We start from the raw sequence: 18,435 nt of genomic DNA, 5'->3' as shown, positions 1-18,435 counted from the left end.
AAATATTGAGGGGTGAAAGAGGAATGTACTGGAAGAAATGGAAACGGAGAGGTAGAATGGGGTAAATCATCTCACATAAAAGAGACAAGAAAAACTTTTACAGTAAAGGGGAAGATGGAAGAGGTGAGGGGGGAGAACTGAGTGAATCTTACTCTTGTCAAAATTGAGTCAAAGTCAATACTCACTCAATTGAGTATAGAAATCTATCTTACTCTACAAGAAAGCATGAGAGGAGGGGATAAGGGAAGGGTGGGTGATAGAAGGGAGGGCAAATTAAGGGAGGGGATAGTCAGAAGCAAAACACTTTTGAGGAGGGACAGGGTGAAAGGAGAGAGAATAGAATAAATTGGGGAATAGGATGGAGGGAAATATATTTAGCAATAATAACTGTGAAAAAAAATTTGAAGCAACTTTGATAAAGGCCTCATTTCTCAAACATAATAAAGAATTGAGTCAAATTTATAGAACTTAGAGCCATTCCCCAACTGATAAATTTCAAAAGATATGAACAGTTTTCAGGTGAAATAATCAAAACTATCTATAGCCATATGAAAAAATACTCTAGCTCACTCCTGATTGGAGAAATACAAGTTAAAACAATTCTGAGGTACTGCCTCATACCCATTAGATTGGATAGTACAGTAAAGGAAAATGACTAATTTTGGAGTTGGTGGAATTGTGGATTGATTCAACCATTCTGTAGAACAATTTGGAACTATGCCCCAAGGGCTATAAATCCATGCATACCCTTTGACCTAGAACAATACCACTACTGGGTCTGTTTCCCCAAAGAGAAAAAGGACCTATATGTAAAAATATATTTATAACAGGTCTTTTGTGGTGGCAAAGAATTGGAAATTGAATAGCTGAACAAACTGTGGAATGTGATTATGAGGGAATACTATATATTATATAAGAAATAATGCTATAAGAAAATAATGTGCAAGAAGCTCTTAGAAATACCTGGAAAGACTTACATGAGTTGATGAAAAGTGAAATGTACTGTGAACAAAGTAATAGCAGTATTGTAAGATGATCAGGTGTGAATGACATAGCTATTCTCAGCAATGCAATGATCTTCCAGGACAACTCTGAAGAATTTATCATTAAAAATGTTATCCATCTCCAAAGAAAGAACTAGATATAGATTGAAGCATACTTTTTTTTTGCTTTGTTTATTTTTCTTAAAAAAATTTTTTTTTGCTTTATTTTTCTTGAGGTTTTTTTTTGGGGGGGAGGTCTATGTTTTCCTTCACAATGTGACTATTATGGAAATGTTTTGAACACCTACGCATGTATAACCTGTGTCTAATTGTTTGCCTTCTCAATTGGAGGGGGGAGAGGGAGGAAGGGAGAGAATTTGGAACTCAAAGTTTTAAAAACTAATGTTAAAAATTGTTTCTACATGTAACTGGAGAAAAATAAAATGCTAAATAAAAGAAAAAAGTTAAATTAAAATAAGTTTTTTAAAAAAGTAATATCAATGGGAAAACTTAGAGGTTATGGTCAAAGGAGGAGGCAGCACAGGGGATAGGCAGGAGGATGTGTCAATTATTAATCATCTGTATTTCCAAGGTACAAAACAATCTCTAGGGATGGTCAAATGGAAAGGATTCAGGTTTTTTAGGGAAGGAGGCAGACTGTAAACCCCGTAAGTTTTTTTTTATTTTTATTACCATCGGTAACATTGCTTCCAGCAAGACTTCTGCCCCTGATTCTTCTGCTCTCAATTTTGTCAATTAAGTGTGACCTATATGGAGTGTATAATAAGGATTGATAAAGATAGATAATAAGTACTTATGGGACAAAGGTTTATAGATATATCTGGAATGCCCCATTCTGTATCTTATAGATACCTTTGTAAATTGTCTCAAAGAGTTCCACCTTTGTTAGGAAAGGCAATCACACCCTCATTCTCCTATCTCCAAGTAGGGCACCAGACTTGGAAGATTTGCAGTCTTAAGATATAACTCATTGGGGAATGGAGGGATACTTTCCTTGTCCACTCTAGTGGAATTGGAAGTAATTTCAGCTCACATCAGCTTAATTTAAACAAGTTTAACTTCATCCCATCAAATGCCATATTTCACCACATAATCGTTATATTCTGTGGGGGTCTCACCCTCCCCCTGCCCCGGTCAGAAAATTGGATTGTGACCTTTCATTGTGTAATCGTCACATGGTGTAATTTTATATTAATCATTAATATCACTAATATTATCAACACTTGTTAATTATATCATTAATACAATCAGTTAATAATAATCATTAATTATATCATCAATGCTATCTTTTATTCATAATTATAATATTATTATTAATCCCTTCATTCCTTCAAGGCCCAGCTTAGATGCCAAGTCTACGAAGCCTTCTATGATCTCTTCACCCTTCTTCCACCCTCTTACCCTTCCCCAGGCCAAAGTCATTTTCCCCTTTTCAGATTTCTCAAAGCACTTGTGGGATCCTCCCATACCTAGAATGAGTTCTCTCCTCACCTTAGCCTCTTGGAATGCCCAGCTTTCTTCATAACTCAATTCAAAAGCAATCTCTTATATTAGACCTTTCCTGATTTCCCTGGTTCTAAGTGCTGCCTTTCCCCCACAACACCCCTGTAAAAATTACTTTGAGTATATTTTATATTGATTTGTTTATTTTTTCCAAGTAGAATATAGGTTTCTAGTGCACAGGGACAATTTCACTTTTATTTTTGTATCTCTAGCACCTAGTCCAGAGCTTTGCACATAGTAGGCAACTAATAAATGCTTGTTAACAAGCATGTTTTTAGAAAAAAGTTTATTTTTAGTTTACAACATTCAGTTCCACAAGTTTTTGAGTTCCAAATTTTCTCCCCCTTCCTCTCCTCCCCCCTTCTCTCCCAAGGCAGCATGTAATCCTATATAGGTTCTACAAATACATTAAATATATTTTCACGATAGTCAAGTTGTAAAGAAGAATTGTAACCAATGGAACAAACCATGAGAGAGAAGAAACAAAGCAAAACAGAGAGAGAGATCAAATAGTTTGCTTCCGTCTGCATTCAGACTCCATAATTCTTTTTCTGGATGTATACAGCCTTTTCCATCATGAGTCTTTTGGAGTTGTCTTAGAACCTTTAACAAGCATTTATTGAGCATCTACTATGTACCTGTGGCAACAGTAAATAAAGTGCTGGTCCTGGATGGAGTCAGGAAGACCTGACTTCAAATCCAGCCTCAGACACTTACTAGCTGGTTGACCCTGAGCAAGTCATTCAAACCTTGTTTGCCTAAAAAGCCCCTCCTGGATCACTTTTTTGCTGTGATAGAGGGGCTTGCATAGCTTAATAAAACTAGGAGCTGTACAGTGTAGGGGTATCCTAGATAGTCAGGTCTTAGTGGAAAGTTCTGACCAAAAAAACAGCGATTGGCTGGAGAAGGAAATGGCAAACCACTCCAGTATTTTTGCCAGGAAAACCCCATGGGAAAAAACCATCCTTGGAAGTTTTGAAGAGTTGGACATAACTGAATGACTAAACAACAAACAGATGTGCAGCGGGACGTCCAGTGGGTAGAGCATTTGTTCTAGTGTCAGCAAGACCTGACTTCAAATCTGATCTCAGACACTTACTCACTATGTGAACCTGGGCAGGTCACTTCACCTCTGTTTGCCTCAGTTTCCTCATATGTAAAACAGGAATAATAATAGCATTTACCTCCCAGGGCTGTTGTGAAAATCAAATGTGATAATAATTGTTAAGCACTCAGGGAAGCACCTGGCACATATTAATGCTCTATAAATGTTTACTATTAGCTATTAGTTATTATTACAAATAAAAAAGGGGGAGCAGCTAGGTGGTGCAGTGAATAAAGCACCGGCCCTGGAGTCAGGAGAACCTGAGTTCAAATCCGGCCTCAGATACTTAACACAAAAGTAGCCATGTGACCTTACGCAAGTCACTTAACCCCAATTGCCCTGCTCTCCCCCCTCCAAAAAGCAAAAATTAAAAAAAAATTAAAAAACAAATGAAAAAGAGGAAAAAAGATCTTTGCTGTCTGGGAACTCTGTCTAATTAGGGAGGTAACATTCAAACCCTATGTACAAACAAGATAAATATAGGATAAATTAGAGCTAATCTCAAAGGGAAGTCATTAGCATTGGGGAGGGGGGGGGGAAGGAAATGGAAAATGCTTCTTGCCAAAGGTGAGATTCCTGAATGAAGCCAGGAGCCAGAGAGGAGGGAGGCAGGAGGGAGGAGGGGTAATTGCAGGCATGGAGAATAGCCACTGAAAATGCCCAGAGTTGGGAAATGGATTGTTTTGTGCAAGGAACAGCAAGGAGACAATCAGATTGTAAAGCATGTGGCAGAAGGTAGGTCTAAGAAGGTTGGAAAGGTAGGAGGGGCTCCCTTACAAAGGGCTTTATAAGAGCCAAAGGGCAGCTAGGTAGCACAAGGCATGGAGTGCTGTAATGCTAAGGGAATCTGAAAATCTTCCTTGCCCCTTTGGGCCTCACTTGGAGCCTAGCAAGAGAAGCTTGCTTAGGGGAGGCTTGGTTTTCAAGAAGGCCTACCTTTTGTTACTTTGTAATTAGGCAGTGGGTTACAAAGGTTGTGATGTCTTCTGACCCTGGAGAAGGCTATATATATATATCTCACTTACGAGAAGAGTTGTGTGACTTGGCCAGATGAGACTCTGAGTAGATGTTGTGCCCCCTGGCTTTGAAAACCCAAATGTTGGTGCTTCTTTCTCTGGTAACTAGCACTTTTTGTATGTAATGGTCAGAAAGCTAGAAGCCCTGTCTGTTGGTCTACTGAACTGTGTTATTTTCCCTGTCTGTATTTTTTGTCTGCTTGTAATTTCTGTTTGTATTTTCTGAAGTTCAGGGCACTGACTTTTTCCCCTGAACTAAGTGAATCACACACATACACACACACATGTTTAATTAAAGTAAATCATTAACTGCTTTTGAGTTGCTTTCCTTTAGAAAAGCAGATCAAAGAACCTGTGCTAGAAGCCATCCTGTGTATGCTAGGGTGCTTGTTGTTACAAGAGCTGGGTCTGAAGTCAAGAAAACTCACCTTGAGTTTAAATCTGGCCTTAGACACTTACTAGCTGAGTGACCCTAGGCAAGTCACTTAACCCTATTTGCCTCAGTTTCCTCATCTATAAAATGAGTATCTTTGTCAAGAAAACCCCAAATGTAGGGCAGCTAGGTGGCACAATGAATAGAGCACTGGCCCTGGACTCAGGAGGACCTGAGTTTGAATCCGGCCTCAAACACTTAGCACTTACTAGCCATGTGACCTTGGGCAAGTCACTTAACCCCAATTGCCCTGCCTTCTCCCCTCCAAAAAAACAAAAAAAAAAAAAACCCCAGAAGAAGAAGAAAGCCCCAAATGGGTCATGAAGAGTTGGACATGACCAAAATAATTGAACGACATAAGAGCCAAACCAAGGATTTTATATTTGATGCCAGAGGTAATAAGGAGCCATAGGAATTGATTGAATAGAAAGTGGGACACAGTCAGATCTTCACTCTGGGAAGATTACTTTGGTAGGTGAGCAGAGGATGAATTGGAATAAGAAGATATTTGAGACATGGAGAGCAAACAACAGGTTATAGCAATAGTCCAGGCATGAGGTGTTATGGTCCTGCACCAAGATGGTGGCAGTGTCAGAGGAGGGAGGGAGACTTATAAAGAGATGCTAAGAAAAAAATCAAGGGGGCTGTTAGGTGGCACAGAGAATAGAGCACCGGCCCTGGAGTCAGGAGGACCTGAGTTCAAATCTGGCCTCAGACACTTAACACACAAAAAAACCTAGCCATGTGACCTTGGGCAAGTCACTTAACCCCAACTGCCCTCCAAAAAGCTAAAAAAAAAAGTAAAGTCAACAGATTGGATTTGGGGGATGTCTGGGTGATGACAAGGATGCTGTTACCTTTAATAGTAATAGGAAAATTAGGAAGAGTGGAGGGTTTGGAGAATGATAATTAGTTCAGTTTTGGACATAATTGAGTTTAAGAGGTCTTATGGGACATCCAGTTTGAGAAGTTCAAAAGCAGTTGGAAATCAAGATTGGAGGTCAGGAGAAAAGTTAGGACTGGACAAACAGACCTGAGAACCATCAGCATAGAGATGATAATTCAATCCATGGGAACTGACGAAATCCACAAGCCAAACCTGATAGAGGGAGAAGAGAAGAGGACCCGGGATGGAGCCTTGAGGGGAAACCTGGAGTCAATTGGTATGATCTGGGTGATTCAGCAAAGGAGACTGAGAAGGAGTGATCATACAGATAAGAAGAGAACTAGAAGAGAACAGTGTTGTGAAAACCTGGAGAGAAGAGACAGTCAAGGGGAAGAGGGTGAGTGATGGTGTCAACGGCTGCAGAGAGCTCAAGGAGGTCAAGGATTGAGAAAAGGTCATTAGGGTTTCTATATAATATATATAGTATTAATATTATGTATATTTATATGTGTATAAATAAGGTTTAGCTTATTGAACGAATGAATGAATCCTTTGAATTCCTTTCTCCTTTTCAGCGTGTTTATTTGGTCCTTCTCAAGCATTCTAGTGGAAACTTCTTGAGATCAGAATTCTTGGAACAACTATCTTTATATCCTCACCACTCAGCACAGTGCCTTGTGCAAAGTAACTGTTCAATACATATTCTAATAAACTAACTCCTCTGGGAAAAACAATACCAACAAACTTCTTTCCTAACTTTGTTTTCATCCAAAGAACATATGCTGCCCTTCATAAAGGAAAACATAGTTGCTCATCCACAGTCAGTTTCATTGTTAAATCCTTTCCAATTCTTCATGACTCCATTTGGGGTTTTCTGGGCAAGGATACTGGAGTAGTTTGCTGTTTCCTTCTCCAATTCATTTTTCAGGTGAGGAAACTGAGGCAAACAGGTTAAGTGACTTGTTCAGGTTAAAACTATAGTTATTAATTGTCTGAGGCTGTATTTGAACTCAGGTCTTCCTAATTTCATACCTGGTGTTCTATCCACTGTCCCACCTAGCTAGTCTCTATAGTAAGTAGACCTTTGCTTTATGTTGATTCTCCAGTAATGGGGATGGAGTGTACTGAACACTCCATACCCCTTTGGCTAGTTCCACAGTGTTCAGAAGAATATATTTGTGAGATGAGTGGCTGAGTCTGAGGGCAAAGTCATTGAGACAACTGAGGAAAAAAGCAATACTCCCTTTTAAAAATCTGATTATTACTAAGCTCTAAACCAGTAGTTCTCAAACTGTGGTTTTAAGGATGTTCTAGATCAGGGGTGGGGGACCTACAGCCTCGAAGCCACATGTGGCACTCTAGGTCCTCAAGTGTGGCCCTTTGACCGAATCCAAACTTCACAGAACAAATCCCCTTAATATAAGTATTTGTTCTGTAAAACTTGGACTTAGACGAAAGGCTGGACCCAAGGACCTAGAAGGCCACATGTGTCCTCAAGGCTGCGGGTTCACCACCTCCTGCTCTAGATCCTCTATAGGCAGGTCTCTCATCAAAATAACACTTAGCATAGGGAATTATTGAATACCTTAATTTCTGATGTAAACTAATCTTTACAATCGATAGATTTATCTTCAGACATTTCAACAAAATTATTATTATCATTTTTGTTAGGAATCCTAATGTAATACAGTTATACTAAATAAAATTCCTTAGTCTTCTATCAGTAACCATGTAAATTTCTTGAACTTGGACTTCCTCATTCCCAATAGGAGTTTTACTTCAGAATTATCCTGGTTGCTTTCCTTCATTCTTTTGGGCTTTTCTCCCTTTCCCCTCAAACTCTCTCCAAAACAATATTCTGAAATCTTCAGTGAATTAACCAATAAAACACACTGACATGCCTCACATTTTATTAGCAACTGGTTTATCTTGAGTTGAAAAATGAGATTGGGAATTCTCTTTAAAACTTCTCTTCCAGCCTAGAAAGGCTTTGTTGTTGCTGCTGCTCCTTGAAGTGGTTACGTCTCTCTGCAAACTTTCAAAGTCAGCTTCTCAAATATCCACCTCCTGTTCTCTGGTCATCACAGAGCATGCTGAGTTTTGCTGAGTAGGCAGTTCTAGTTCATGGTCCAGACTTCTATAGCCCCCTGCTCTGGACTGCCTTCCAAAATGTAAATGCAAGCTGCTGAGAGCAAGGACTGTTGGACTTTTTTCTTTATATTTCTAGTTTTTATTTACTTAACACAGTTCTTAATCACGTATTAGAATAATGAACACTCATCTTTCTGAGTTCAAATCTGGCCTCAGACACTTACTAGCTATATGAGCCTAGGGAAATCACTTAACCCTGTTTGCCTCAGTTTCCTCATCTATAAAATGAGCTAGAGAAAGAAATGGCAAATCACTCCAGTATCTCTGCCAAGAAACTCCAAATGGGGTTTTAATAAATGCTTGTTGGCTGAATAGTTTCCTAGAGTGCAACTGCTACTTCCTGTTTCTAAAGGTAGCCCTAGGTGGCTACTTCCAGCACTATAGTTCATGAGCTCTCCAGGATGTACTTCCTGTTAAGTCAACTAGTAGAGACTAGGATTTTTGTTGTTGTTCAGTTTTCAGTCATGTCTGGCTCTTTGTGACTTCATTTATGGTTTTCTTGGCAAAGATACTGGAGTGATTTGTCATTTCCTTGTCCAGCTCATTTTATAGATGAGAAGACAAACAGGGTTAAGTGACTTGCTGGAGGTTCACACAACTAGTAAGTATGTAAAGCTAGATTGAACTCAGGAAGATGAGTCTTCCTGACTTCAGGCCCAGCACTCTATCCACAGGGCCACCTAGCTGCCCAATAGAAAGAATTATTAGCTGATTGCAAAGGTAAGTAGTAGTAGTGGTGGTAGTGGTAGCAGTAGTAGCAATAGCAGCAGCAGCAGCAGCAGCAGCAGCAGCAGCAGCAGTAGTAGTAGTAGTAGTAGTAGTGATCTTTAGGATCAGGAAGACTCATCTTTCTGAATTCAAATCTGGCCTCAGATACCAGTAGGTATGTGACCCTTGGCAAGTCACTTAACCTCATTTGCCTCAATTTCCTCATCTGAAAAATGAGCTACAGAAATAAATGGCAAATCATTCCAGTATATTTGCAAAAAAAAGTCCCAGATGGGCTTTGAAGAGTCAGACATGACTGAAAGTAATCCATAGATTACATCAACTGAGCTGGACTGGGAGAGCCAAATTCTCCTTTTCTTCTTTTGTAAATATTGTATTCTAATTTTTCGGATTGCCTACCTCCCCAACCTTGTGTTTCCTTTAAAAAGTCCTCTGTGATTCTAATCATCATTCCTTGGTTAGTTATTTCTGAAATTCTTCTTGCACCTCTTAGCATTTTTCTTATCATTGTAGTATCGAAATTTATGACATGTTTTAAGTATGCCATATCTTGAGTTCTTCCTTGCTGAAGTCCTGAGGATTCCTTCTTTTTGCTGGAGGGTGGCAATAAGGGTTAAATGACTTATCCATGGTCACACAGCTAGTAAGTGTCAAGTCTCAGAGGCTAGATTTGAACTCAAGCCCTCATGGGCACAGGGCTGGTGCCTGAGGATTCCTTCTGCTTATATTTTGTGAGTTGTTTTAGCCAAATCTTGAGAATGTTCTTTGGTGATTTCCTGAATATAGGTTTGGTGTTTCTATTTGCTTGGATATTGATAATCCTGAGATTGCTATTCTGTGATCCCTCCTCCAGGTCTTTCATTTGGGATCGCATGTTTTCTAATGGTTTGGATAACTTAGTATTTTTAACCTGTATTTCTAGTTGTCCTTTTCCTGTAATAATCAATCAACCAACAAGCAGTTATAGGGCATCTATTATATGTCACACACTATGCTAGGGGTTGGAGGATACAAAATGAAATTGGATCTACTCTCAGGAAGCTTACATGTACATAAATGTATTTATAAGTAAATACACACACATATACACTAACACATATATAATATATAAGTATCCTCATATTTATATATATATATATTTATACACACACATTTTTGTTGTCATTTCATTTGTGTCTGATTCTTCATAAGCCCATTTGGGGGTTTCTTGGCAAAGATACTAGAGTGGTTTGCCATTTCCTTCTCTAGCTCATTTTACAGATGAGGAAACTGAGGCAAACAGGTCTAGGGTCCTACAGCTAGTGTCTAAGGCCAGATTTAAACTGAGAAAAAGGAGTTTTCATTATTCTAAGCCTAGTGTTCTATCTACTGTGCCACCTAGCTGACCTACATGCACACATATTCATATATATGTGTGTATGTATATTTAAGTGTACTTCCAAATATGTATATTTATATACTTTCATATATATATATATATAAGCACAAACAGAACAAATAAAAGATAAATATAAATCTATACAAGGCAATTAAGGAGGAAGGACTCTGGCAATTGGGGTGATCAGGAAAGGCTCCATGTAGAAGACAGAGCTACATCATGCAGGAAGAAAAGGATTCTTTGAGTCAGAGGTGAAAATGGAATATATTCTAAGCATAAGAGAAATCCAGTACAAAGGCAGGGAGACATGAGAGTGGAGGGCCATGTGTGAAGAACGGAAAGAAGGTTTAACTGGAGGAACCACAAAGTGAGTGATGTATAAGGGGAATGCAAATATAGGTTGGGTCAGGTTGTAAAGTGCTCTGAAAACTAAGCAAAAGAATTCATATTTTATTCCAGAGTTAATAGGAAGCCATTGGAGTTTAGGAGGTAGGGGAGTGACATGGTCAGATCTGTACTTAAAGAAAATCATCTTAGCAGCTATGGGTAGGATGGATTGGAGTGGGGAGAGATTTGAAGCAGGAAGAATAATTATTTTTTGTTGAGTCATTTCAGTTGTACCTGATTCTTTGTGACTCCATTTGGAGTTTTCTTGGCAAAGATACTGGACTGGTTTGCTATTTCTTTCCCCTGAGCATTTTACAGATGAGGAAACTGAGGCAACCAGGGGGAAGTGACTTGCCCAGGGTCACTGAGGTAGCAAATATCTGAGGCCAGAGTTGAACTCAGGAAGATGAGTCTTCCTGATTCCGAGCCCAGTACTCTATCCACTGGACCACCTACCTGCCTGTTGCCACCTAGTTATACCTAGATTAATTATTAGGCTTTTATAATAGTCTAGATGAGGAGTGAAGAAGAATGAAAGCAAGGTGGTAGAGAGTAGAATCTATGTCAGTCAGTCATCAAGGATTTATTAAATACTTAATGTATATCAGGTACTGGGGATACAAAGAAATCTCCTCTCCTGAAAAAAGTTCCTACTCTCAAGGCTCTTACATTCTAACGGGGGAAACAGCATGTAAATACCTAAGTAATCACAAGATATATTCAGAATAGATGGAAGGTAACATGAGAGAGAAAGACATCAGCAGCTGGGGGGAGTTAGGAAAGGCCTCCTGCAGAAGGTGAGATTTGAGCTGACTCTTGAAGACAGACAGGAAAGGGAAGAAGCGGAGGTGAGGGGGTGGAGTATTCCAGGCATGGGAGACAGCCAGGGCCAAGGCACTGCTCTAGGAGTTAGAGGGTTATGTGTGTCGAGCAGCAAGAAAGCTACTTGGGCTGGACCATGGAGTGTGAGTCAGGCAGTAACATGTAAGAAAGTTGCAAAGGTTGCAAAAGAGGTTGCAAAAAAGTTGCAAAAGAGGCCAGTTATGCCAAACATAGTAGTTTATATTTGATCCTAGAGGCAAGAGGGAGCCATGGGCACTCACAGTGTGTGTCAGGAGGGGGAGTACCATGATCAGATCGATGTTTCAGAAAAAAATCACTTTGGCAATTAAGTGAAGCCTAGATTAGAACTGGGAGAGACTTGAATCAAGGTGACTAGTTAGAAAGCTATCAAAGTAGTCCAGCAGGGAGGTGATGAGGACCCAAATCAGGAGTAGAACTGTGTGAGTGAAGAAAAAGAGGATGTATATGAGAAATGTTGTGAAGATAGAAAGTACAAGATTAATAACAATGGATTGGATACTTGGGGAGAGTGAGAGTGTCCAGGAGTCAAGGATGAGTGAAGTTGCAAGCCTAGGTGCCTGGAAGAATGGTGATACCATTGACAGGAATAAGGAAGCTCATAAAAGGGAAAGATAATGAGTTCCATTTTAGACATGTGGAACTGAGTTGAATTGAGGTGCCCCTTGGATATCCATTTTGAAGCATTCAATAGGCAGTTGGTGATAAAGGCTGAACTTCGGGGGAGATACTAGGGGTAGCTAGGTTTGTGAATCATTTACATAGGTCTGATAGTCATGCCCATGGTAGCTGGTGAGGTCACCAAAAGAGAGTGTCGAAGACTCAGACATAAACTCCCACTAACCTATAGTTAGGGGTTTTGACGTTGAGTTAGTTTTCAGTCGTATCCTGTTGTTTGTGATCCCATTTGGGGGTTTTCTTGGCAAAGATACTGGAGCCGTTTGCCATTTCCTTCTCCAGCTCACTTTACAGATGAAGAAACTGAGGCAAACAGGATTAAGTGACTTGTCCAAGGTCACACAGCAAGTAGGTGTCTGAGGCTGGATTTGAACTTGAGTCTTCCTGACTTGGGGCCCAGTGCTCTATCTACTGAGCCACTTATCTGGTATTAGGGGTATGAAATGAGGCAGCAAAAGAGACTGAGAAGGACTGGTCAGACAAGTTACGAGTAGAACTAAGAGAGAGCAGTGCCATAGAAACTTAGAGAAGGGAAGAGTATCCAGGAGGAAAGGATAATTTATTAGTCTCAAAGAAGCAAAGAAGTCAAGAAGGATGAGGCATCAGAAAAAAAGATCATTCATAACTTTGGAATGAGCATTTGGGGGGGGCTTTTTAGAGGGGTGAGGGTAGGGCAATTGGGGTTACGTGACTTGCCCAAGGTCACATGGCTAGTTTTGTGTTAAGTGTCTGAGGCCAGATTTGAACTCAGGTCCTCCTGACTCCATGGCCAGTGCTCTATTCACTATGCCACCTAACCACCCCTTGGAATGGGCATTTTTAATGGAGCCAGCATTGACTGTTGACTGCTTCTGTGGAATTTGTGAGGTTTTTCTCTTGTATTCTCCACATTGGTCACTTTTTTTGTATTTTTCTTGATCCCTTTCCTTCTTGATCTTCTAAAAATCTTTTCATTTCTTACTTGATTTGCTTCTGCAATTAAAAAAACAACAACTTTCTTCAAGCTTGTCTTTCATTTGGTCTTGTGATTTTCTTAGGATTGCCATTTCTTGCTTAATTATTTGGCTTGTTATCCACCCTGAGGATATGTCTCAGGACATCATGCATGTTTTCTCTTTGAATCTCTATTGCTTCTTGTACATTTTTGCTTGTTGTTCAGTCATTTTTTCAGGCATGTCTGACACTTTATAACTCCGTTTGGAGTTTTCTTGGTAAAGATACTGGAGTGGTTTGCCATTTCCATTTCACACATGAGGAAACTGGGGCAAACAGGGTGAAGTGACTTGTCCAGGATCACCCAGCTAGTAAATGTCTGAGGCCAGATATGAACTCAGGAAGATGAGTCTTCCTGACTTCAGACCCTTTACTTTATTCTGTACCAACAACCTTCCCTTTGTGGTACATTAACTGATTTGATTACACTTTTAACATTTTAGTTGGGTTTTATTTTCTTGAGTGATGAATTAAAACCATTTTCTTCTTTTGTTGTTTACTGGCTTGTGTAAGGAGGATTTTCTTCCTCTGTCTTGGACTAGTCTTTGGTGTGAACTAATCATTAATAAAACCCAAGCATCCTTTCATTCGTGCCTGATGTCTCTTCAGAAGCACAATGCTTTCTCTCTCCTACTCTGAGCAAACAGAAAGGGCAGGGCAGGGGTAGGGGCATGGGCTCCAAATGAAAAAAAAGTTTAAGAACCACTGAACTAACTGTAGACCTAACCAGCAGTCTACAACTTATGTTGGGATACTTGTCATCACTTGCTGTCTCTGTTCTTTGAGTCTCTTTCTATCAAGGTAGGCCTCACTTATCCTAATCGAGCTTCTCTGAATTTGGAAAAGTAGGTTAATGAGAGATTGAGATGATTTGTGATTTATGAGATGGGAGCTAGTCTCAGTTCTAATTTTCTGGTTCCTTAAATATAATGCTGCAATCAGAAGGGTCTCTCTGGGGCAATCTTATTGTTCACAATTATTTCTTTGGTAATAATCCAGTTTAGGGGTAAGATGGACTTGTGATGGGCCCATCTTGGAGGCAAGATGTATGCAGATGTACATGATTTGTATAATAATTTGGCGATAGTGTGTATAATGGGAGGATTGTTTTGTTGGTGTGTGTTATAAGGTGGGCAGGTGATGGATGGTTTGAGGATATTGAAAAGATTGTGATAAGGTGAGTGATGGAGTCTGTGCCATTGAGATACTAAGGGTATATTTGATAAAGGTACCTATTTGACTGAGGGATTCTCTTCTCTCCTGCTCATCTTCTTTCTTTCTCACCCTTCTTTCTCTTCTGGAAGAATGAGTTGAGTCATCATGCCACGGAAACATGACTCCTTGTGTGAGCCCAGGAGAGAGCTGGAGGAGCCAGAGCTGTTGGAAGGGTTTGTGTCTGGCCCAGCCCAATGACCCCAGGGATAGTCCCTCCCAGCCTGTTGATCACAACTAGGAAGGGAATGTCCATGCTCCCATTAGGGCCTGTCAGCTTGTGAGCTTGTGTGTGTGAGGTTTGTTGTGTTTCTCTTTGGGTCAAGCTGGTTTTTTCCTTCATACGTTGCAAAAGCTCCCAGCCTTTTTTGGTCTCTGTACTCCTTGGCTTTTTAGTAAACCTTCTTGAGCCTCTCATTTAATAGGAAAGGAAATCACTTCTAGAGTTTATCATGCCTAGGCACAGAAGAAATAAAATAAAGTGATTAATTTCTCTCCTATAAGGATACACAAAAAGATTTATAACTTTGCTGGAAAGCAATTCAGAGTTTCTGGAATATTCTATTCTGTTCTACTAAACTATACTAAGCTAAGCTATGTTTTGATATGTTATATCATCATGTTATACCATACTATACTATACCATATAATATTATATAATTATAATATACTATGTTCTATTATGTTATGCTATGTTAGGTCATATGGGCAGTTAAGTGGTACAGTGGATAGAATGTTGGGCCTGAAGTCAGGAAGACTCATCTTCATGAATTCAAATCTGGCCTTAGACACTTACTAGCTGTATGACCTGGGCAAGTCACTTAACCCTGTTTACCTCAGTTTCCTTATCTGTAAAATGATCTGGAGAAGAAAATGGCAAATTGCTCCAGTATCTCTGCCAAGAAGACCTCAAATAGGATCAGATGTAACCAAACAACATCAAACAACATATGTCATGCCATTTTATATCATATTTTGGCATGCATCATATCAATATCAATATTTACCAGATATTTCTTGAGTTCTTTTGCCAAACTTCTTAGACCAGCTAGGAGCACATGTATGCCAAGTTGGGAACCCCTGGTATATTGTGTCTATGTTTATGGGTCTCTGTGTACATGTGACTACCTCATTGTCTACCTCATTCTGCTTCTGTGTTTCTGTCCATGTTTCACTATGTGATTGTTTCTGAGGGTCTTACTCTGTGTTTGCCAGTGTCCATATCTAACTGTTCACATGTGTCTCATTCTATGTTTGTATTTGTGTCCATGTAGTACAGACACACACATATGCACACACAATTGATGCCCTTTCCAGGAACCTGATGAAGGGACACCTCACACAACACTCTACCCAATCTATTTTCCTTACTTTGAACATTCTCTCCTCAGTGCCCAGGGCCTAGCATAAGGCTGGGCACAATGCTTCTTGATTGATTGCTTTGGCTGCTTCCTCATCAGCTTGGGAATTCTCTGACCCTTAGATGGCCTCTAAGGTTCCTTCCAGTTTGAAAACTATGATATTCTGATCATTCTTGAGGAGCTGTCCAAACTTTGGCATCCATGCCTCTCTTCTCAACTCTACCAGAACTGATTATAGGTTTTTGAATGAGTCTATGTTTGTGGCAGGTTGTATCTGTGTGTGACACACCCTGGCTGTGTCCTTTTCTTCAGGGATGCCATTATGTCTCTTTTTAGTGCATGTGTGTGGGGGTGTCAATCATTCTTCACCTTCCCCTTCCCCTTCTAACAAGGAGTTGGGTATGAGAGTGTGGAGGGGTCTGGGAAAGAGTGACTAGATTAAAGGGTAGGATTTCAGCAGCTAGGTGATCCTTGGAAAGGATAAAGGGAGGGTAGACCATTGAGCCACCTTGAACCAAGGTCTAACCAGAGCACCACGTACAGTGTGAGATCAGGGAAACTCCTCTTTCCATTTCCCTGTCCAAAGGTCTGAAGCAAGAACTGAATACAATAACTACGATCCCCCTCCAACCTCAGTGGAAGCCTCCATATCACTTATATTCAAGCCCAAGCAAATCATTTTAGCTCCTCCCCCTTTTCCTCATCTGCCACATGAGGACCTAGGTTCTTTATAGCCCTAAATCTACAATCCTACAACCCCCCCCTTTTGGTCTGGCTTCTTCACCTAGTACTTTATCTTTATCCAATCCCCTAGATCTCTACCCCAGCGCTATAGCTCAGCACGACTGCCTTTCCCTGGTCTCCCACCCTGGCTCTGCCTCCTTCCTAATTCCTGGATCCTATTGGTGGGGTAGGGTGGGCTTCTCTATGGAGAAAAACCAACAAGGATGTTGTATGATACTTTTTCCTCAGCAGACTTCCTCCCAGCAATTCTCCGAGTGCTTGACCCAAGAGGCCTTTGAAGAGAATTATGACTTTGGTGCATTGAAACTCATCAGACAATTTGCTGTGAGTCTGTATGGGCAATACACACACATACATACATACGTACAAATGCATATACATATATATGCATATACTCACACACAGGCATATACATATATACATATATACACACATATATATTCCTAATAGATCTTGTCAATTAGGGATTACTCTTTTATTTCTAGTCTCTGCTCAGGGACAGCCTGTGGTCAGTTAAGGTCTCATAAGGAGGAACGTTGTATTGGAATCTCTCTGTTCTAAGGCAGCGTTGGTTGTAGTAGGTGGGCATAGGGTTGGCACTGGCCTCAGGATGGCCACAGTGATCCCTGGCTCTGGGGGGTTATGTGTTACAGCTGCTCTGATTCTGCCTACCCTCCCTGGCCCCTGATCACAGGATGAGAGGATGGCAAGCCCACCTGTGCCCATACTTGTGCCCCCTGGACCCAACTGCTTGCGTCCCTTCACTCCTGAGTCCCTGCAGGCCATAGAAAAGCGGGCAATAGAGGAGGAGGCAAGACTGCTTCGGAACAAGCAGCTTGAGATCGAGGAGCCCGAGAGGAAGCCAAGAAGTGATCTGGAAGCCGGGAAGAACCTGCCTCTCATCTATGGAGACCCCCCACCTGAGATCATTGGCATCCCTCTGGAGGATCTGGATCCCTACTACAGTGACAAGAAGGTCTCACTCCTATATCTCTCTGTATCTCTACCTTTGGTGTGCTTCGATATCTTTGTCTCTGTGGTCTTTGCTCTCCATTCTTTCGACCAATGGGTTTCTCTAATTCTTTCTGCCTCTCTACACATTTTACAGCCTCTGACTGTGTATCTATGGCTCTTCATCTCTTTTCCTCTCTCTGTATCTCCATGTCTATCTCTTTGCATCTCTCATGGTCTCTCTCTTCATTTCTCCATCCCTTTCTACATTCCTTGGTGCCTCTCACAGTCTGTCTCTATCTCCCTCTTGCCCTGAGTCTGTCTTATTCTGTGTCTCTCAAAACCTCTATTGATATCTCTCACTGTATTTTCACATCTCTGAACATCTTTTTCTATATCTCTGTGTCTTTCATGGTCTCTGTCTCTCAGACCTTCATCGTGTTGAACAAGGGGAAGTCCATTTTCCGATTCTCAGCCACCCCAGCCCTGTATATGCTGAGCCCCTTCAGTAAGATAAGGCGTGGGGCCATCAAAGTTCTCATCCACTCATATCCTTCCCAGAATGGGGATGGGGATACTTGGGCTGGAGCTGGAGAGGGAAGTTGGAGGGATAGACAGGGAAGGGAGGAGGTTATGGGAAGGTACATCTACTGAGAAGGAATCTAGACTATTGACTAGTATTGACTCCTTGCCTTTCCTCCCCATCTCTGTTTACTCTCAAACTTTCCTTAACCCTTCCCCTTCCTAACATTGTTCAGCTTATTCATCATGATCACCATCCTGACAAACTGCGTGTTCATGACCATGAGTGACCCCCCACCCTGGTCCAAAAACGTGGAGTAAGTCTCATATGTGTGGTGTCTCTATACCTCTCACACATGAAACAAGAACACTTCCCTCCCAGGACATACCTTCAATTCACTATCCTGACTGTGTGACTGAGTAGTCCCTTAATTTCTATGTGCTCTAGACAATTCTTTAAGACTAGAAGATGTGCAGAGAAGGATCGTTGGCAGAGAGAGGGTTTTTTTTAAGGGAGTTCT

The 18,435-nt window shown here is 40.7% G+C and overlaps 1 protein-coding gene across 1 annotated transcript in view; it reads left to right on the top strand.

The window, feature by feature from the left end:
- The window catches only part of SCN4A (sodium voltage-gated channel alpha subunit 4), a 99,302-nt gene that overhangs the window by 18,558 nt on the left and 62,309 nt on the right, over positions 1-18,435 (top strand). The window contains exons 2-5 of the mRNA XM_069076856.1: positions 16,673-16,765; positions 17,095-17,417; positions 17,822-17,940; positions 18,142-18,231. Coding sequence (XP_068932957.1) covers positions 17,145-17,417; positions 17,822-17,940; positions 18,142-18,231 — 482 coding nt within the window. The 5' untranslated portion in view covers positions 16,673-16,765; positions 17,095-17,144. The remainder of the gene's footprint in view (positions 1-16,672; positions 16,766-17,094; positions 17,418-17,821; positions 17,941-18,141; positions 18,232-18,435) is intronic.

The sequence above is a fragment of the Petaurus breviceps genome, unplaced genomic scaffold (genome assembly GCF_028583685.1).
Source record: "Petaurus breviceps papuanus isolate PSGF00001 unplaced genomic scaffold, PetGlider_PUasm1.0 90925, whole genome shotgun sequence".
NCBI lineage: Eukaryota > Metazoa > Chordata > Mammalia > Diprotodontia > Petauridae > Petaurus > Petaurus breviceps.
Note: the sequence above shows the minus strand (reverse complement) of the source record. Positions and strands in the feature narration are given on the sequence as shown.